This window comes from Crocodylus porosus, unplaced genomic scaffold, assembly GCF_001723895.1.
Source record: "Crocodylus porosus isolate Cpor-Errol unplaced genomic scaffold, CroPor_comp1, whole genome shotgun sequence".
In the NCBI taxonomy this organism is placed as follows: domain Eukaryota; kingdom Metazoa; phylum Chordata; order Crocodylia; family Crocodylidae; genus Crocodylus; species Crocodylus porosus.
Window position 1 is genome coordinate 124,605,661 of NW_017728906.1, and position 21,850 is coordinate 124,627,510.

A 21,850-nucleotide genomic window follows, 5' to 3' on the forward strand; every position below is an offset into this window, starting at 1 on the left:
TTACTCTCGCCTACGTTGCAACCTTGTGCCCTTTTCATTCTTGATTATGTAACAGTACTGTCAAATAAAGAGTTCGGCTTGTGAGGAATAATGTAGTACATAGATAGTTTACAAATATCTAACTGAACCTTCCCACTTTGTATACTGCTTAATTCCTGCGTAGTATTCTCAATTTCTTTTTAACTACTTATAATGGGTTTTGACTTGAGGTTTCTTTTTCTCTGTTTGCTTTTCTTTTTTCTGCTACAAAAGACTGATTTCTTTGGTCTTTCCCACAATGTTAAAATCAGCCTCCAACTCTGCTTTCTGACATAGTTATATTGTCTTTTAATGGCGGATATTTTTTGCTATCTGGGGAGGGTATGTTATCCACGACGATTATAAAATGATTTTGAAAGGCTTGGTAAGAGAATAGTATTACAGAATTCTGTCAGTCCTTTTATAAATGATTAACACCAATTGTTTTCTCTTCTGCTCTAGCAACCAGATAAGGAGATACTTGCACAAAAAAGCAAAGGTTTTACAAACTATTGATGGTATTCTTCAAAGTGTCTGGTACTTCTCTAGAGGACCACAGTCAATCTTGGTCTCCTCCAGCCATTCTGATCTGCATCCCTTAAAATGTTTACTTTTCCCTTCTAATATGTTTGTTTTTAGGAAGCTCCTCTTTTCAGGAATGGCCTTGAATCCAGACTGTGGTGAAGTCTTAAAGGACCTTCAACCATATATGTGAGCAAAAAACATGGAGCAATCTGCTTAAGAGGCAGATCAAACTTAAAAAATAGTAACTATAAAATTATGGTGAAGTACAGATTTGATGCATAAATATTGAGGTGACCTTGCTCATGGCTTCATTACCTCATCCATTCCTCTGATAACATTTTATGGCTTGTATTTTTACTTTAGGCATCATATTTAAAAAATTGGGCCTGGAATTTAGGTTTATTTTTCAGTATGGGCATCCTCAGACAGTGGAACTGTGAAATTGCTGTATTTCAATTAGAAACAATATAAGGGTGTAAAATATATATTAAAATTTGGGAAAACAGGTTTCTCATACCTTCCGCAGCTAGCAACCTCTTTCAGATTGAGATGTCCTAACTTCTTCCCGAAGGGGTCTAACCTTATCTTGAGGACAAATTGAACTGTAACTATGCCAGAAATAACAGATGTTAAAGAATGAACCCCGTTATAAATGAGGCAGTAACTTGCAAATTCATTCTTAAGTATAATTAATGCAAATTTAAGTATAATTAATAGAGAAGTTTTTTTATAAGGTTCAACTGGGGAAATAATTCAACATGAACACAGTTTTAATCAGTGAGTGCTAGCAATACTTTGTTTTGTGTTGCATCTCAATTTATAGTGAGAAAACTTGCAGAGAAAAGTGGGATGAGAACTTGAACTTATTTTCAATTGAAGTTTGCAGAGCTGTGGGTTAGAAAATGACAGATATGTAGTTTTGTGACCAGAGAATTGTCAGTTTGTCCTAGCAGTGCTCCAGGAGGTTCTGGAGAAGAAAATAGTCCCAAGTAGGTATAAAATAAGAGTGGGTGCTAAACTGTGAATTGTGAGTAGTCAAATACTGTGATTAGTTCTTCATTTTTCTTGAAGTCTGAAATGAGAGGAAGCAGTTGAGGACTATTAATTTCCATGTTTTTGCTTAATGTTTTTACTTTGCCTTAAATGGACAGAAAATTCATGTTCCACCCCTGAAGCTTGTTTAGGTAGCCAAAGATGTCTGACATGCAAGGTAAATTGCCCTGGAAGAGAATTATTGAAGGTATCAACAAGAGGACACTGTACACCATTAAGGAAAATCTTTGCTTTGCTCTTAATTAAAAACAAAAAAACAAACAAAAAGCAGCCTCATGAGAGCCACCTGACTTCAAGTGATAGATGAAGGGAAAGGAATCAGTCATCTGAACAAAGTAAAAAAAACAAAAAACACTTTGCGTTACTTGGGTAACTTGCTTTTGAAGTTTATGTTAACCCCACTGCAAAAGGACCTTGTTGCTGGGACTGTAAGCAGATGTCACCTTTGTCCTGCAATAAAATTATCTGTGGTGAGGCAAAATAAGAACATGCAGATATCTTTACCTCTTATTGCACTACAGATGCCCAAAAAGGGCTGTGCCAGCAGTTCCTGGAAACAGGTTTGCTACTCTGTTGCAGCAAATGTCTGTACCTTTCTTGCACAGTATGCCAGTTTGTAAGCATGCATTCAGGTTGGAGTGTCAGGTATCTGGGGCCATTCTGTAAGATTAATCCTGTGGGGCAGTGGCCCTGAGCAATGTCTGCACCTGCCAGTCAAGCAGATCAGTTATGCTGGGAGTACATCCTGGCACAACTGATCCTGGCAAAAAAACCAATGTTTTAGTAGCATTTTCTTAATGCTTGAAGTTGGGTAGCAAATGGAACCTTGAAAACTTAAGGTAGTAGATGCAGTGCATTAGATTAATGTTACTGTGCCACACAGATTGCAAAATGTTGCTCCCACTGAATGTGGAAACCTTTGGCTGCCACCTAACTTGCCTTAATTAGTCCTTTTCAGCTTTTGGATCCTGGTCCAACTTAAGGGTGGCAAGGGAAAGGGCAGGAGGAAGGGAAAATAAGAGCATCAAAAAATAATCTTTCCCAACTCCTGAACCTGTTAAACCTCAGACTCCTATTGTGTGCTTTGTGAATTTGAACCGCGAGTCATGTTTTTTGAGTTTTGAAACAGTTGACTTTGGACGTCCTGGGCCGTGTAATGAATGCGTGGGAAAACAATATGTGAAAAACTATACAAAAAGTAGTAGTTTATTTCCTGTGACTTTTTTTTGAAACAGTCTTGCACAGGAAAAGATGAAGATTTTGTAGTACTATTTGCCTTATACAAGTCATGTAATTTGAGAGATAGTAAGAAAAGATGTCTTTAGGATATTCGTGTTGACATTATCAGTTTGAGTAATCCAGCCTTTTCTTTTTCTTTTTCAAAGCCTCAAGTTTTCTCCTGAAAAATCTTCTTCATTTATCATTCAGTGATGGATATTTGGTTTCTAACTCTCACACTGTCACCATACCTGTGAGGTCTTCATCTCTTACAGTCAGCTCTTGAGCACATGACACATTGGTTTAAAATCAGCATATGTAAATATAAAGTAATTTGCGCGTGTTCTTTTTATTTGATGTGTCATTGGAACAAATGGTTGCTGTCTTTTCCAGATGCTCAAATTGAAACAAAATTCCATCAGATACATGGTCATACGTGAAGGTCTGCTTTGCCTCAGACCTTATGATTACATCTGACGCATCTGAATTTCATTTGAGCAATATATTTTACCACGATCTGTATGCATGGGTCAGAATAACAGAAAATTAGGGTTGGAAGGGGCTCCAACCCCCTGCTTAAAGCAGGACCATCCGTAACTATTTCATCTTAGCCAAGGCTTTGTCCAACTTGATGTTAAAAGCCTGCGTTTGTTTTTGTATATTATGGTTGTTAGTGCATCATGCCCGGAGAAGTGAATCGGTGCATGTGCAAAAGGGTTCAAATGTTTTTGTAGCAGAGGTCTTGGTAGTGTACTGCACACATTTGTGACCTGCCTTTATCTGCATTGAAGTACTGGTTGGACTTCTCACATTACTGAACTATAGTGGCCGTAAAGTTGTTCGCCACTGGAGTGGATGCTGTCTGTTCTGTTTATCATTTTGTATACTGAATTGTCTTGTAGAAGTCATGTTTTTGAGACTTCTCTACCAAAACTACATAGCAGCTGCAGATCACATTTTGTTTTCCTACTTCGTTTCAGCTGTTCAGTCAGTACTAGAAACCATGACGACATGGATCTTGAAAAAGCTCACTGCAAACTGAATGTCATTGTGCTCTCAAAATCTGCTATCATGTTGTGTTGTCTGAAGGATGATACTCAATGGAATAGAAATAATACCTATTAAGTTAGAGCTAAATTATACAGACCTGAAAAGACATGGCTTAGATATAGACATTACCCTTTCCTGGTTTCTGAATCCCCGTCTTTCTATGCTTAGCTTTGTCTCTTAAGATTCTACTTTTTAAGACACATGTACAGAAAAGGAGACCCTCACTGTAACTTTAACAGCCACCTAGCTCCCTGGAGACCATATCATGTTAGTCCTAGCATGCTGCATACTTTTAAGACACCCTCTCATGACTACCCTTTAATAGTGGTATTGTGATGGACCAGCAGGACTGTGGTCACTCAGCAGATTATTTCCCTGTTTGAGAGTAAGACATATATGAACTAATAGCCTTTCTCGACTATTTCTTAGATGCAGAAAGAATTGCTGGATACTGAGCTGGATTTGTACAAGAAGATGCAGGCTGGGGAAGAAGTCACTGAACTAAGGCGAAAGTACACAGAACTGCAGCTTGAAGTATGTCTCTTTCCCTTTTTTTGTTGTTCGCCGTTTTTAACAGTGTTCATGTATTTTTTTTTAATTAACTTGCATTTTACTTTATACAACAATTTATGCTGTAATGAAGTTTCAAAGATGAAGCCTCATTTGTGTAGGTTGTATGCAGCTATTTTCTCTTAAACTTTAGTGGAGATACTTCACTTTTCTGTTCTTACATTGTACATATTTTTAAAAGCTGGCGTTATTTGGTGTGTTATAAAGTTACAGTAAGTAACAGCTTTTAAAAGAGCTGATGTATTTATTAAATTTTGTCTGTAGGTGGTGCTGTGGATGCTTATAAAGAGCTTAATGCTGGACTACTTTGATTCTTGTTAAAAAGAACATCTCTCTTAAATAATTGTCAGCATGAAGAAACATAATCTTGATCAAATTAAAATGCTTGAGAGAAGCTGTGTCATCCTGTAACTGTTTTTTAAGAAGATATAGTCTAACTCCTGAGGTTTTTTTTAACATTTATATAAATCAAACTGGATCAGGAAATGTTCCAAGTACAAATTACATGCCTATTTCTTTTTAAAGACACTTGGAGAATAAACTATTTTTTTCAAAAATTGTATAATGCAGCTTTTCTTAATCATCTTGATGATGTATGAGAGTGATGTATATTAAAATACATAGTATATACTTACAATATAACCCTTTCTTTACTGTAGATTGGCAGTGCTTTTTTGCTTAATTCTCTGCTAACTCAATGAAGTTTGACCATGCCTGTTAACTTTCCATATTGCCACTAACATGAACTACAGGTGGCACTAATTCTTTTGATGACATCTGGAATAGAGGCACTGAAATAAAGACACTTAAGTGATCAGCAGTGATTATGAAGATGTTCTTATTTGTATATGGTTTCAATTGGCTTGCTTGGCTGTCTTTTAGAAGAGGCCTGTAGCTTTACACTACACTAGATATTTTACAGTGCTTTAATGAAGTTATGAATTCTGTAAAGTGACTAGAAACAGTTTCATACATTGAAATATTTTCAGAAATCGAGATCTTTACTGCTACAGCATAAAGTTTGTCCCTCTAACTCTGAGTTTCATCTAAAATATTTCAATTCCATTCCAAAGTTGAGACTGTTTCATTCAAGGAAATTAACTCATTTCTGAAAGAGATGCTTGGAAAAAATGTATAGATAGAAGATTTAATCGTTTTTAACACTAAACCCAATTTGAGACATTTCCTAAAGCAGAATGAAGTGTACACTGTGATTATAACATAATAACATTTAAATTCTGTCTTAATGTCTAATGTGTGCATCAGAGTACTGATATTTTACATACAAACTTCTTAGGCTGCCAAACGAGGGATCCTTTCTTCAAGTCGTGGCAGAGGAATACATGCAAGAGGTCGGGGTACATCACGTAGCAGAGGGAGAGGAATACGAGGCCGGGGACGAGGAAGAGGAGTTCCTGTTCATGCAGTAGTGGATCACCGACCAAGGGCATTGGAGATCTCTGCATTCACAGAAAGTGATAGGGAAGATCTCCTTCCTCATTTTGCGGTATGTAATTACTTCAGTTTTTCCTTTCTTTGGATGATGATGCCTTGTGGTAGAGCACTGGAAAAATGTCCAAAGAATGGTTCTAACTAACTGTTAGCACCAGTCTCCCAGATTGTACTTTAATGATCCCTTAGCACTATTAACCCTTAAATGGAACATGAAGTATGAACATGGGCAACTCAGTGTCCTAAAATCAAAGTCTAACTCCATTAATACAACAAATGTTAGCATAGCAGTTTCTATATACAGAGGGAGAAGAACACTTAGTACAACTATCTCACCCAATGCCAGATATTACTTTGCTCAAAAGAAAAGACAGCTGCTCAGTTCCTGAAATCAAAGGGTGCATCATTGGCAAAAACAGTCCAGACAGGTGTTGAAGGCTGGATTTATGACAGCAACACACACGACTTTCTTGCTGCCCCCTTTTAATGCTTTTCTAGAACTTCATTCCTTCGATGATTCCTCGTTCCCATATTTTATCCTGGCAGCATATTCCTTTGTTCAGCAGACCCATCATGAGCACACCTCTTAATTTGGCCTTTTTCTGGTATCTTACTTTGGGCATTGTCCATTGGTCTCCCTTATCTTTCATTAACATATCCAATCATTTCATCCCTCTGATTCAGCCAGTTAGTGCCAAGTTCATTTAATTTGAGCTGGTAACAAATATTACTAAGTTGCGTTAGAAAAACTTCTTACAGTAATCAAAAAGGAAAGAAACCTCATGTGAGCAAACTGAAGGCCTTAAGCTGCTTGCGGGAGGCAAGACCCGTTGATATTGTAGACACCAGCAAAATGAAAAGTTCAGATAATAAGGCTATACAGAACTTAAGCAATGATTAAATAAAGCTGAATCTAAAAGAAAACTTTAAACAATACTGTAATTTACCACTCTGTAAACAGGTACAACTTTAAAGCATAAAATATGACAAGCTACCCCAACACTAACCTCTGTGCCCGAAAGCTTGTCTAACATCTCTCCCACATGAATGGTTGATCCGTTAGAACATATTACCAAATAGACCTTGCTTGTCGCAGTTAAACCCAATTTATAATTAAACAAAATATTCTAAAATAAATCATTGGCTTCTGAGACTCCCTGGACAGGTAATTCCTTTAAAGGGGGTTGGGAGATGCTGCTGAGGAAAAGACTTCAGGTGTTATAATTAGGCATCTACTTAAATCTCACTGGCCGCTGATTATTTTCAGGAGGCCATTGTGCTGGCAGCCACCTTTTTTGTCAGGCACTTTTTGTACAGGCAGCTCCCATTTTTTTCACTCCCCTTTATGCAGCCTGTTGGCTGAGAGCCTGGGAGTGTCCCTACCCCTCATCTTTTTTTATTTTGGTAGCCACAAACAGCTGCTGAAAAAAAAATCCTGCTGGGGTGGAGGGCTAACTTGAAGTAGCAGAGATAATGGGAGTGGGGATGACTGTGGGGACAGGTGATTGGCATAAAATGAGCACCGGTCTCATGATTTTCTCTGCTCCCCCCCTCCCCTTCCTCCTCAGCTCCTGCTGCTTCAGTTTAACCCTCCTGGGTCTCTATTCCCATCTCCCCTCTCCCACCAGGCATAGCCACATTGCCCCAAGGTGGCTCAGCATTGCAGCCCTACCTGACCAGTCCATTCTCCCCCAGCCTGGACCCTAAATAAAAGCACATTCACACCTCATCTGCTGCAGCCTTCCTCTTTAGGTGCTCTTCTGATCCAAGTGCCAGTCAGTACTGTTTTTTCTGGTTAGTTCCAGCATGACATTACATGCTGAACAGAACAGTTTGCCACCATCTGCATGAAGAGTCCCTTCAGGGTACTGCTTCACAGAGTTTGTGCACTTTGCTTTGTGGACTATCTTCTCACTCAACCTGATCTTAAGTGCAGCAGCCAGCCTCACTGTGCTGTGTGTTCTTTAAATCCTCCCAGTCTCCTGTGCTGCCCAGTGATTGGGTCAGTCACCATGCTGATTGGCTTAATCACTGAGCCTTGCTGGGAGACCCTGTACTTTATACAGGGTCCCTGTGCTGCTGCTTGTGCCAATGAGCTGTTTCCCCCTCCCACCCCCGGTGATTTTTGTCAGTTTCTGGCAGGAAGAGCATTTTCCTGCTCTTTAGGGAAAGTGCGAATTTCCTGCTTTTCCTGCAAAACGCAAAAAATCTATTTAAGTAGATCCCTAGTTATGATATAACTGTTACAACTGTGTGCTTCTGTAGATGTAAGTTAGTTAAATCACTGTAACGTTGACCCTCGAGAGGTTGGGGAGGGAGTGCAGCTCCCTGCTGCTGTGTGCACCACCAGGGGAGGCATTGGGGGCATGTGCATCCCTGGATTTGTGCGCGGGCCCGGCCCATTCCCTCCCTCACTGTGGGACCTGGATCTGCACCGCCTATGCCCCCTCCCTCCCCTTTGTCCCTTCCCCACCACAGACTTACCGGCAGGATGCAACTATCCAAGATGCTGGGCTGCATTCCTCTAAACTAGTTATCAGATTGGTATCAGCTGATATGCCTGCTTAATCGGCCATTGGTATTGACCAAGAAAATCTGTATCGGTGCACTCCTAATTAATACCACAAAGTTGCAGATTCCTATTTAAAGCAAATGTGTGCAACAACCCTGACTACAACTGGCGATTTAACATATCCATGAGTTTGACATTGCTTTAAAACATTGTATGAATGGCTTAGGGGAAGGATTTTTATTCAGTGGGGCTAGTTTCAAGGAAAAATAAAAGATACAAGAGAGATTGATTATATTAAAAAAAAAAAATAGTACTTTTGGAATTTAGTTTTTGCCGGCACACAAATAGTATTAAAAATATAATTTGAAGGTCACTTTTAACATTTGTATTTTACTGTCATGGTATTGTATGCTCTGTATAGCATTTCCTTAATTTTGACAAGTAAGCTTGTGAATCCTGGGAATCAGCAGCTGTTTTTAGCTTGCAGTTTGGGCATGATTTTTTATAGTTAAAAGTATCACAAACTTGGCATATCTTTGTTTCAAGACTTTTATTTTGATTATAATATTATACTTTAAAAGTCCAAGTATGTAACTCATCCATGGGGTAGAACTATATTTAAGCTACCAAGATTGCGCTTTGTGATTTCTTTAAAAAAAAAAGATGCCTTATTTAGCTTTTCTCTCCCTTTTACTCTTCCTAATAACCCTGGATTTGAAGGAGTACTGTCATTGAAATTTGTATTTAATTTCCCTTCAAACTGAGGGGCAAACACTACGATCAGATTTTTCACCACAATTTTTAAAAGTCTATGTGTACGTTATCTTCTACCATTTAAAAAAAATAATGCCCCAAATGTTGTTTGTGGTGGAGTTCAGTTACAGGACCACAGTTCTGTGCTCCAGCTGTATAGACGCTATAAACAGGGATGCCTCGTGATAGACCCAAAGGTGTGCTTTGTAGAGACTTGTGTAAATCACATAGTAGAGGACTCGGTTTGTTTGAGCTCGAGTCTTGACAGCTTCTAGGAACTTTGTAAGAGGGATGCTCTCAACCTTTTTAGGTTGGTGAGCTGGATGGGCAGTGCCTTATCCCTCCACAGGCCAAATCAGAGTGGGCACCGTGGGGCCCTGTATGGCCATGTGGGGTGGAGGGGGTGTGGGTCATGCCCCTCCAGCCCCATCCTGGCCCCGTCTCAGGGAAGAGTTGTGACCTGGTCCCATGGGAGGAAGGGGGCATGGCCCAGCCCCATCGTGGCTGGGTAGGGGTAAGGAAAAGTGGTCTTGTCCCACAGTGGGGTGGAGAAAGGGGCTGTACGTGGGGAGAGGGAGTTTGGACTAGCCTCAACCCAGTCACACAGAGAAGGGGGCTAGGCTCCACCCCGATCTCGCTGTATGGGGGCGGGGGGGAGGGAGCAGTTGTACCCCAGCTCTGACATGTCCCACAGGGCTTAGGGTTTAGGCATCAGGGAGAGGTGCCAGTACTGCTACTGCTCCCCCACCATCAAATTTCCTTACCTTTTGAGGAGCCCTGTGTGCTGGATTCCAAGGCTCCATGGGCTGGAGGTTGAGCATCCCTGCTCTGGGACATGCTTCTATAATAGATTGGAGTTGCTTCAAAATTGCTTTTAGCGTAAATAAGAAACTTTGAGGGGGAATATCCATAGGTTTATGTCAAGGATGTCAAACAAATGGCCTAGCCCACAGGCTGGGTCTGGCCCATGGAACTGCTGCATCAGGCCCACAGGTAGTCTGGTGGGCTACTGGAAATGGACTTAACGCTCAGCTCTGCACTGCTGCACGTCCTTGACACTGTTAACAAGTCAGTGCTCTGTGCTGCCACATGCCCCAAGACCCACACTACCAATCAAATGTAGCTCCACAGATCTGGCCTGAAGGAGCCCCTGAAGACTGGGTCTGGCTCACAGCAAGTTTGACACTCCTGACTAATGGAAAGGACCCAGACAATTGCAGTATGCTGCAGGGCTTGAGCTGTGTCAGAAATGCATGTGAAAATAAGTGTTCTCCAGAAAAAACAAAATAGAAATTTACTATCGCCAAAGTCATTTGGACATGTATCACTTTGTTTTATGTAGATTGAGTACATACGAGAAGTACAGTATTTGCATAGAAGAGAAATTTCAGTTAGTTTGTTTTTCTCATATTAAAAGCAATATGGTGAAATTGAAGATTGCCAGATCGATGACTCTTCTCTTCATGCAGTGATTACTTTCAAGACAAGAGCCGAAGCTGAAGCTGTAAGTATATTCTTTCAGTTTAAAGTGCTTTTAAAAAGTTCTCATTAAACTTGCTTGAATTTATCTCAGCTTAAGAATTAAATACGTTTTCGAAATAGTTCAATATCATGTTTACTCATTTTACTTGTTTAGTATTTTGGATACCTATTTGATACACAAGTTTGATTCTAGATTAAGACTAGATACTCAAGTCCATCTTAAAAAAAAAAAAAAAAAACAAATATCTGAAGCTGTTATTTTTCCTGAAAGCCATAGCAAAAAGGAAACTTGAACTGCTTAGAAGTAGAGATGGCCTGGAGAGCCCTGTAGAAATACATGACAGAACCTTACTTGTTAATTTCTCCTTACCTAGATTCCCCATAGTCTTAAAGTTTTTACTGCTGTTATTTTGTATTTTTGAAATAACGTATCATGAAACAGCTTATTCAATGATTTTGTTTTACGTACCGTGTTTACTCAAATACAAGATGACCCAGATTATAAGACAAACCCCCAATAATTAGATTATAAATGTGATATAATTTTCCAGGTATAGAATCTAATTATTGGAGGTTTGCCTTGAATTTGTCCCCTTGCCATTGCTACAGTAGGAAAAATAATTGGGGGGGGGAGGGGCTGTGCTCCCCTCCTGTTCTGTCTCCTGCAGCCCCTTCCCCTCCTTACTGTCGTGTCTGGCCCTGCTTTCCCTGAGCACAAGGAAGTGAAAATTAAATTTAGAAACACTGACCTTGAAAGAAAAATAGCTGTAGTAATTTGCATATAGTACCAATAGACTTAGTCTAGAATTGATTAATGTTACCAGCTTTGAAACTGCAGCAAGTGTAAGGACAGGTACTCCATAAACACACTTAAACAACATTTTGAGTGCCTGCTTACCTATAGAACAAACTATGCATTGTATTAGTCCAAAGTTGAAAGGCACTCACTCAATTTACTGTATAGCTCATTGGGCTGGGCCCCAGCAGAAACAATAATTTCAAGCTCTGGTGACCCCACAACTCAGCACTGGTCAGTATATGTATGTACTCCAGATAACTGCCCACCCCCCCCTCCTAAAAAGGATGCATGTGCTAGTTAGTCCTCTACTTACGACTGGATCCAAGTATTCTTGTCACGAGTTCTGGAATCCTCCAAAATTTATATGCAGATGAAACATATAGCAACTTGGTCTGGTTTCACATCATGGAGCTTGGGGCTGTGCTAATCCATATGCAACAGGCTTGTGGGGTGGAGGCAGTGTGATTCTGGGTGAACTGTTTGGGGCCTCATTTCTTGATGTTTGCCAGCCATTTAAGGCTGGTGAAGAAATGGGAATTATTGAAATAGGAAAGAAAGGCACAGTGCAGCTGTTGGAATAAAGAGGAAGTCGAACTGTATTCAATGTAGTGGCTCACCATGTCTTGAAAAAGAGTCAGTTGCTGAGGGGGACTGAGTGCAATAGACACTACTAGATGGGCTGCACTAACTTCTTCGTAGGAGAAATACCATGACCACAAAGGTGGTTTTCCCAGGGTAGGGGATATACTATGAACATGGCAGGGGGACCCTTGTCTGCTTGTGGACAGGACTCCCTACAAGAGCCAGCTTCCAGTGGCAGGATTCTAGCTACACACTGACTATGGAAATGGGCGACTCCTCCCTAACTTGATTCTGCAGCCATACAACTGCGGGCAAGTGAAACTTGGGGGCATCTGAACCACAGGTCTTCAGGCTTGGGCTTGCACGTAGGAAGCCTGCGAAAGGATTTGGAAGTATCGGAAGCCCCAGGTTCAGGTGAAGGATACTTGACAGTAGCAGGTCCACATATGGTTCTTGAATGATTCACACGGATTTGGAATTGATTTGGCTGATTTGACTTGGGACATGAAAAATTTTCCTTTAAAAAATTTTTTTTTTGCCCACTATAGATCATGTATTTTATAATCATGCTCATCTCTGGCTGAGTTTAATCAAACTCATAGTTGGTTTTCATTACTGAGCACATGCTACTTTTACTGGGGGTTCAAAGATCAGTAGTGTATTTAGTAAGACTTCCTTGTATGTGAATTTAAGATTAGGGGTTTTTCCTCATGCTGATTAGGAAGGAAAATAACCTTATCTTGTGTTTGAGTAAATACAGTATTTGTTCCATTTCTCTGTATTTTAATTTGTCATCTTGGCAAGTAAAGTTATGTCTAATCCTAGGACTGTGTTTAGACTAAAGATCTATTTCACATTTTTCAAGTAAATAACTTATCCAAAAGGTGATAGAGTATGATTACCGAAATGTTAATGTTGTAAAAAATAAATTACTCTGAATTTACCATTGAGTTGCATTTGATCATTTAAGTTTGCTTTGAAATTTTGCCTGTTTATAGCGTTGCTAGTATGACTGGTATTTTAACTTCATACTAGTACAACCTGTATTTCCCCCAGATATTCCAAAAATAAAAAGAAGCTGTATTTGTTAATAAATATGGAAGATATATAGACCAGTGATGTAATTGCTGGGACTTGGGTAACCTAGTTTGTTTCCTTGCTTATGTATATATTTTGTATGGTTTTAAGTAAATTAATAATGGCATTCATTCTTAGCTTTCAAGAACTGAGGATAAATGCATTAAAATTGTGAAGTCTTCTGATATTAAGTGGGCCAGCTGAAAATCTTTGGCAATAAGGCCATGCGTATCTGTTTAAGGTTGAATGTGAATTCCTCCCCAACTAGCCTGAGCCACCTTGCATATGGTACTAATATTTATCTTGGGTTCCTTCACACAATGCACAATGCGATAAATCAGTTTGCCAGATCTTTTTTACTTCTGGACTTATGGGTAATAAAAGGAAGTACTGAAGGGCCAGAAGTCAGGAAGAGGGGATGTGGCATTGTAACTTGGCAGACTTTCTGTACACAAGATCTGCAGCATATGGTTAAGTTCCAAACACTGCAATAAGGGGCAGACTGTGAGGTGAGTGATGGCAAGTTAGATCTTATACCCAAATCTTAACCTTACCTACTAGGTTCAGGATGAAGAGCCACTGGGGACGTGATATAAATCTGAAGCCTGTAGCCTTTTCCCAGTGCAGGCTGAAGCTAATGACCTGACCATTGCCAAAACTCGTTCCCCTTGCTGGCCCTGAGAGTGGCTGGCTCCCAATTCCCAGTATCTCTGCAGCAAGATGCTGAAGAGTAGTAGGCTCTGCAGTGGAGGGGAGTGCTGCAGGGTGGAGGAGTGGCACAGCACCGCTCTGAGACTGATCTCCCTGCCAGATGGGACCTCTTTTTGAGCGAGATCCATCCTGTGGGCCATAATTTTCAGACCCCTGATATAACTGATCAGCAGGCTGATCTCCACCCCAACTTAATGCCATTCCCAACTATCAGTCTGTACAGAGCATAAGAAAATATTAAAAAGGAAATAGAACTCTCATTTCCTCAATGGCTCTATTTCTCTAGTGTCTGGATCAAATCAGTTATCGCAATCAGAAGCCAATTTCTTCTTTCTTCAGAAAGAAAATAATAAGAGGAGAAGATGGGGTTCTAAAACATGTAAATTTCTCCCTTTTTATATTTGGAGGTTAATTAGGGGTTGTCATCTCTGAAGATATCTAGCCTCTTAACTGGTATTCTTTAAGTTTTAGCCTGCTGAATAATTTCTGAATCCTTGTGCTTCATCTTGTTCAAATATATTGGAAGTGCAAGGTAATAATATCCTTAAGGGAGCTGAGATTTTTTGCTTGGATAAAGTACAGTCTAAAAATGTCTGACATGTTGCTATGTAACTCAGTTTTGTCCACTTAGGGAAATTAGTAGCACATTTATCCAGAAGCTTTCCAAAAAGAATTACTCATGAAGAGACCGGGCCTGAAAAATTTGTATAAAAGTTTGTATAAAAAATCTATACAAAACTTGTCAAAATTGTATAAAAATCTATGTACAAACATTAAAAGTTAAAAGCAATTCAGGTGCCTCTTTAAAACAGTTTTTGGTCTCATAAAAGAGACCAGATTTACCCAAAGAACCTTGCCTGTCTTTAAAACAGAAACGCTCTGGTGATTCCAAGAGTGTTGTACCCTTAACGTCAACATTATCTGAAAATTCACAGGAATTCCCAAGGAATCAGTGAAACTTTCTGAGAGAATTTAAGCTCTGAATTTATTTATTGTTAAGTAATACAGTCTCCCACAGGATTCTCATTAAGGAAATACAGACTAGACAAAAATATAGTAACATAGATACAAAATGATTGGATTATTGTGCTCAGCAAGTTGTTCAAACTGGCTTATTGTCTAGTTGGGAGGAAGTATCAATTGGAGTTCCCCAGGAGTCTGTCCTGGGTCCACTGTTTTTAATAACTTCATTTGGATGACGGGATTGAGTGCACTCTTACCAAAATTTGCAGAGGACATCATTGTGAGTGAAGTTGCAGACAGTCTGAAGAGTTGGGCTGAGATCCAAACTGACTTGGATAAACTTGAATCTCATCTGATTGAGAATTTGGACAAATTCTCAACTAGGACAAGCACAAAGTCCTGTGGGATGGAATAATTACATGCACAAATCCAGATTGGAGAATGACTGCCTAGGCTGAACTGCTGCAGAGAAGCACCTAGGGGTTGCACGGAACTGTAAGCTGAATATGAGCCAGCAGTGGACTCTATTCATCTCTGGTGATGTCTTGCGCAGGGTACTATGTCTGGGTTTGGGCCCCATACTTCAAGAAAGATGTGGACAGTGTGGAAAGACTCCACCAGAGAGCAACAGAAATGATGAGGGGCCTGGGAAGTATGACTTCTGAAGAAAACCTTAAGAACCAGGGTTATTTAGTCTGAAAAAGAAGACTGAGGGAAGATTTAAAACCCATCAGAAGGACCATTATTGGAACAGGCTACCTAGAGAATTTGTGGACTCCTCCATCCCTGGAAATTTGCAAAAGCAGTTTAGATGGACACTTGATTGGGATGGTTTAGCAAAGAATGATTCTGCCTTGAGCAAGGAGCTGGACTAGACCTTGTGAGGTCCTTTCCAGCCCTACTTTCCCATGGACACGTTACTGATTTCTTTGTGCTCCCCTGCTGCTGTTTGCGTCATGTGTTGCTTGCTTCCTTTAGTCTGAACAGACTTCAGTTATGATCTCTTCTCTAAGGCACACTTAGGAGACAAATTAATGGGATGCCACTGATGTGTTATGCTAATGCTAAACGTTCATGTCTCTTCCCTCCCCTCCCCCAGCTCAAGTACACCCGAGACATAATTTGTCTCCTTGCGTAGTCTAGTTTATAGTTTAATACTTGACATACATGAGTGGAAGCAAGAAACAGAATTTTCCAAGGGCTTACTAGATCACACATGCTTTATCCATAGACAGACTACTAAAAATATAGAGATCTGTGAGAAAATTTCAATAATTAACCTGTTTATACCACTCCGTCCTTCAGAAATGTTGCTATTCTTTTTGGTTTGCTTCTTCCACCTAGTTCTCCATTCCTGTAGTTCACTCTTCTTGTCTTCATTATGGACTTGCTTTATCATGATTTGTCTCTGATTGCTGTAACTCCCCCCCCACCCTCCAATTTGGGAGCTCTGCTCAGCTGAAAACAACCCTGGCCACATGTTCAATTAGTGACATGATAGAAAGCAACAACAAAGTTATTTTATACATTTTGTGGAATAACTTTGTAGCTTATTCCTCCTTTTTATCACTCCATTAATTGATTGAGTATGTGGCCAGATGACTACTTAAGGTATGATTAACTGGTTAATCACAGTTGAAGTATAATATGTAGATGAGGCCTTAGTTCTCCTTTCCTGAGTAGACTGAAGCATTGACTCTTTCTTGAGACTTGGAAATGAGTTCACAGCCCCAGTGTCTTATGCTGCCAGGATCAGCAGCCATGTCTCAGTATCTTAAGAACACCCTCTTACAGAGTTCCAACTCCATGGGCATTGGGTTCACCGCTTATCTCTTTAGAACTGCATAAGAGAATCAGGGATCCAAACCTTTTTTTAAAAAAAAACACCCCAAAACGTAATCTCTTGTTATTCTGTCTTGATCTGTGGGTTATCTTTTGCTAGGTAAAATGATGAATACCTGCATGTATTATTTTCTCTGCTTTTTCACAACTTGGTGAGTGGTCTTTGATCTTAGACCAGAGTCCTCAGAGGAGTCCAGGAATGCTTTCTGTTCTGCACATGCCCTCTACTGGAACCCGTAGCAGCTGTCTGTCCTGTGTAGCTAGTCTTCTTCCCACAGCAGCTAATCTCCTTCCTTTTGCTATAAACATACACATATGTAAGTGCCCTCCTCCACCCCAGATGCTCTTAAGTTTTAATGTTTATGAGCCAGCTTTAACACCTGATCTTGTTTCTACTTGGGAAATTCTACTGCTCCAAATCTTACCCTGCAGACAGCCCTCAACTATCCAGTTGTTCTAAGACAGGGGTTGGAAACGTTTTAGGAATGTTGCTGCAAATTAATGGAGCAAACGTAAGCAACTGCTTACCTCCCCTTTCCCAGCCACTGCCACATTCCTGTCTGACTTCTGACATCCTGTTTGCATGAGCCCAGTAGAATCACTTGGCTGACCTGCATTCTAAAATGCCCCCAGGTTCCTGAGAGCCATCAAGATGCAGTGCTCTTCCATGGCCCCTGGTCTGTAGAATAAGCAAGATAGCTGCAGTAACGAGGATGACTTTACTTAATGAGTCCCGACATAAAACTTTGTGTTAAGTTGTTTATTAAGTTGACAAACTTAGTGACTGACCCCCTTGCAGGTTTGGAGGTGCCCTTTGGTATTGCTGTATGAATCCATACCCTTTTATTAACTTACGTGCTCATATTGCTTTAGCTAAGAATTTCTTGCTGTACATCTAAACTTCTAGTCTCAGCTGACCCATGTGGTTTCATATGAAGGGATTTTCCATTTTTAGTTTTTCTTTTTAAAACCTTAGGAATGACATACATAAGGTAGCAAAAGCAAGCATTCAGTCAGAAGATTAGGGAATAGGAGAATTAAGGCTTCCCCTAATTTGCCCCTTTTATATGTATGCAGTATGGTAATTCTTAGTTACATGATCGTTGCCTCATTGAGTGCTCAAAACTCAGATCAGATAATGCTCAAAAATAGAAATGTTGTGAACAAAGCCATTGTCAATAGGATTCATTCTCTCATTTATTGTAGAAGTTGGAAAGTATACCTTTAGGGGGGGAGGGAGTGACTGTATGAAGTAAAAAAGGTTAGGTTTGTGATTAAGACCAGTTGCATTATGGGCTCCAAAACTGGAATGTTCCCCCATATGTGTCTGCTGACGAGGAAAACCATTAAATGACTTGTGGTGGCAAGGAAAGTCAGGTGAAGAATCTTTGAGCGTCTAAAGTATTACAAAAATGCCAAGTGTTCTGAACAACCAGGTCACAGAACTTGAAAGCTGGGCTCCAAAATGAATGTACGTTTTTGGAAATTTTGACTTCAGACTGTTTCCCTTTTTGTTAAATGGAGCTGTGCCCTCTCTTCAGGAAAGTCTTGTGAAAATGAATTCTCAGATACCACGGTGAAGGTCACCAAATGCCAATAGGACACTTTCAAAATGTATTTGATACACAATTTAAATTTGTAGTAAATAAGGCATGGGATCACATGTTGTGTAATTTTCATTCATTAAAAGCAAGAGACATGGCAAGTATTATACAAAGTTTGTCTGCAGGGGTAACTGAATTCATCTGTACATAATTTCACAGGTTCTTGTTACTGATGACCTATACAATGAAGTTTTTCCATAATCATGAGGAAAATTCATTCAACTTAACTACAAAGTTGGAATTGGCTGTCAGACTTGGGTTTGAAAATCGTATGGAGGCCATCTCTACACTACAATTTCTTTCAGTAGAGTAATTGTCAGATGTGATCCCTAATCAGTATATGTTGGCAGCAGTTATGTAGGTGCAATTGTGGCCATATAATGTTTGTACTAGGATAGCTGGTTTAGCTTAAAAATGGGTGTCAGATAACTACTGTTACAAGTCCAAGGTTCAGCTTTATCAGTCTAGCTCCCCCTACATTATACATTTGCCAGTATAATAAACTTTTATATTCTAAAGTGGTAGAGTACTCGAGTACAGGAATGGCCTTTGACAAGGGTGAGTCGCATACAGATCTCATGAGATGCACACAGAACCTGGGCAGTTCTGTTGCAGCTCCTTTTGAAGAGTAAGGGTGATGCATGTGATGTTGGGACTGGTATATGGGGAACATGAATTTTTGTCACTGATCAGCTTTTAGCCATGTTAAATTGTTTGGCAAGTGGTAGGAAGTTCATCCATCCTGAGAGGGAACCTAATTATGTAGACATTTAAAAGAAATTCAGTTCTTCTAATACTTCAAAAATATTCTAAGTAGAAAATGTTTGTCATTTATTAGGAAAGCACATTTTAAGTATAGTAATTAGCAATAAAAAATGAGTCCAGAAGTAGTTACATCATCAGAAGACATTCTTAGAGGCTTAGTTCTGAAGGGAGTGTAGCTAATATTTTACCTTCTCAGAAGAGAGAGGCTTAAATTTTATGATGGTGTACATTTTAGCCTGGAAGGGAGAGGAGGATTCCCTACTGTAAAATGTTGCATTTTTATGTAGCAGTAATTTCTTCAAAAGATTACAAGTTGTTTCTGAACCTAAATGTCACGTATAATACTTTTAAAAATTCTAGTTGTGTGACATTGTGATGAGACCATGGACGAAAAGCTCCTGAGCTGCATTTTAATAGGCATGGAATCTTTTAAATTTATCATAAATTTATATGTAAAGATTTAAAATTTATACCTGGGGACTTTAATATCACACAATTCATGTTCAGATGTCATTGAACATGTAATTGTTTCTACATTTCACATTATGCTGTACTTTCAGATTGTACTATAAATCTTTTGTGACTGTGACGGTTATTTCGGAATGTTGCTAACGCTGATTTATGCTAGTTCATGTTACTTTAATTTGAACATACTATTTCCAAAGCAGCCACTTAATGCATTGGGTACTTAGAAAGGCATGAATATCCCATAAGTTAAAATTTTTACATTTCAATTACAAAGGCTTTACAAGAAGCAGAACATTTTCCAGTAGAATAAGTTATAATCGCCAAGTTTAATTTTTTTACATCAAACCATTTGTATTTGTTGGTTGCCTCAGTTCCTTTTAATAAGTTATGTATTAAGCGTTTTTCAGCTTTGTCAATTTTTGAAAGGTGAAACACCGATCAAAATGTTGCTCAAAAGCAGTAATATCAAGTACTGTTATCTACATATGATTCATTACTTACTAAGCTTTTTTTGTTGCATCTGTTAGTTTTTGTGAACTCACTTGATTATCAGTTCTTAAACTACAAGATAAAATATTATATTTAATAAATCTACTTAATTTTTAAGCTGTTTATAATAGTTAGAATTAGCTTATGAAGGCATTAAAGAAAAACATAGGTTTTCTTCAGGAACACCTACTGTTCCTGATCAACTACTGAAAATTTTATTTTCCCTTGTAAAGATAATGCTAAGCTAAAATAAGTTTTTTACTTTAACTTGCTTTAGGCTGCTATTCATGGATCTCGATTCAAAGGGCAGGAATTGAAGTTGGCATGGAATAAGCCAGTTACCAATATGTCAGCTGTTGAAGCAGAAGAAGCTGAACCTGAAGAGGAAGAGGTAAGCTTGCGTTCTCTCTGTTTAATATTTTTTTTGATAGTTGAAAGAATTTAAATTTTTTTTCTTTAAAAAAAACCCCCCAAAACAACCAAAAAAATTGTTAATATCTGTGGTTTGCACTTTTATTTGAAGCTTATTACTTATGGGCATAATGGCTGAATGCTACCAACAGCCCATGTCTACAGGCTGGAGCAAATGGCTCTGCAGACTGGATGTGGCTCTCAGGCTATAGGTTGCCAACCCCTGGTTAATAGCAAAATCCAGAAACAGCAGAAAACGTTGTTTTCAGGTTGACCTTTGCACATATACCCAAATTTGAGACTGGTGATTAATAAATAATAAATTAACATCTTCGGTTGAGCTTCCCATACATTAGCAAAGCTGAAGAATGAATGCGAGAGAAGATCTCCCTCCTATTTAAGTAGGTCCTGGCTAAAACCTACATATTGACAATTTTATAGAAACTAAAATAATTTCTTGGAAGAGTTTTTAGTTATAGTTTTTAAAGCACTGCAAAATAGATCAAATCTGTTGACAGTGTGTGTACAGACTGAAGAGAAATTTGATGTAATTTTACATAAATGTTGATGCCTGTGTGGTGTTGAATTGAGATGCGCTATTATTTCCTTAGGACTTGTGTGAGATTTTTCTTTCCGACACAGAGAAATAATTTTACTCTTGAAGGCCCTGATTTGAAAAAGATCAATTTGCCAAAAACTGAGTTTTTATTTATTTAAATTGAGCTACACATCTACCCATTGTTAAGACTTTAAAGGAGAAGGTGCACTCTTTTTACAATAATAGAAGGTTTAGCCAATTATAGTTTAACACCAGTATATATGTAGTTTTAAAAACTGTCCAGAGATATTGGTTTATTCTTAGTTTTGCCCATCTCTGAAGGTAAGGGTGATCTTCCTCTGGCTCATGGTACAGCATCTGACCCATAAACCTCCTGGAATTTAGTATCTATATATGCTAGGTGTCTTATATTTAGAAAAAGTTAAGTTTCAACTTTTCCCATTGTTTTGTGATCTTAGCTTTATTTATCACTTAAATATTTTAATATGTATCGTGTATGGAAAAAAATACAATTTTTCAGGCAATTAAACACTTGATGTTAACTATTAAAATTGTTTGGTGATCAACTGATCATGGTATAAGCCCTGTTTTTCCAAAGCATTTGATATTTATTTAATTTTGCATCTCCCTTTTGTATATGAAAATAATGTTTTTCAGGGTACCTTGGTAATCTTAAAATGGATTTTCTGCTTAAATCCAAGTTTTTCTCAGCTCTATTTTAAGTTGTTTGCCAAAAATGCACAGTGGCAGTTATTTTTTTCAGGATGTAATTAGGCTAATGCTAACTTGATTCTCAGAATATTTTAAAATCTAACTTTAATTCTGAACTTTTTTGTTTTACTATCTACAGTGCTATGTTTGCATTGCACATTGAGTGTCCTTAATTTTCCCAAACAATTTTGATATTTTGATGTTTCTCATTTCTATTCTTTAGTGTTCTGCTGCAT

At 38.8% G+C, this 21,850-nt stretch overlaps 1 protein-coding gene across 1 annotated transcript in view; it reads left to right on the forward strand.

Annotated features, from left to right (window-relative positions):
* Nucleotides 1-21,850, forward strand: part of RBM26 (RNA binding motif protein 26) — a 97,074-nt gene that overhangs the window by 65,392 nt on the left and 9,832 nt on the right. The window contains exons 17-20 of the mRNA XM_019528502.1: nt 4,294-4,398; nt 5,732-5,941; nt 10,569-10,655; nt 20,211-20,324. Coding sequence (XP_019384047.1) covers nt 4,294-4,398; nt 5,732-5,941; nt 10,569-10,655; nt 20,211-20,324 — 516 coding nt within the window. The remainder of the gene's footprint in view (nt 1-4,293; nt 4,399-5,731; nt 5,942-10,568; nt 10,656-20,210; nt 20,325-21,850) is intronic.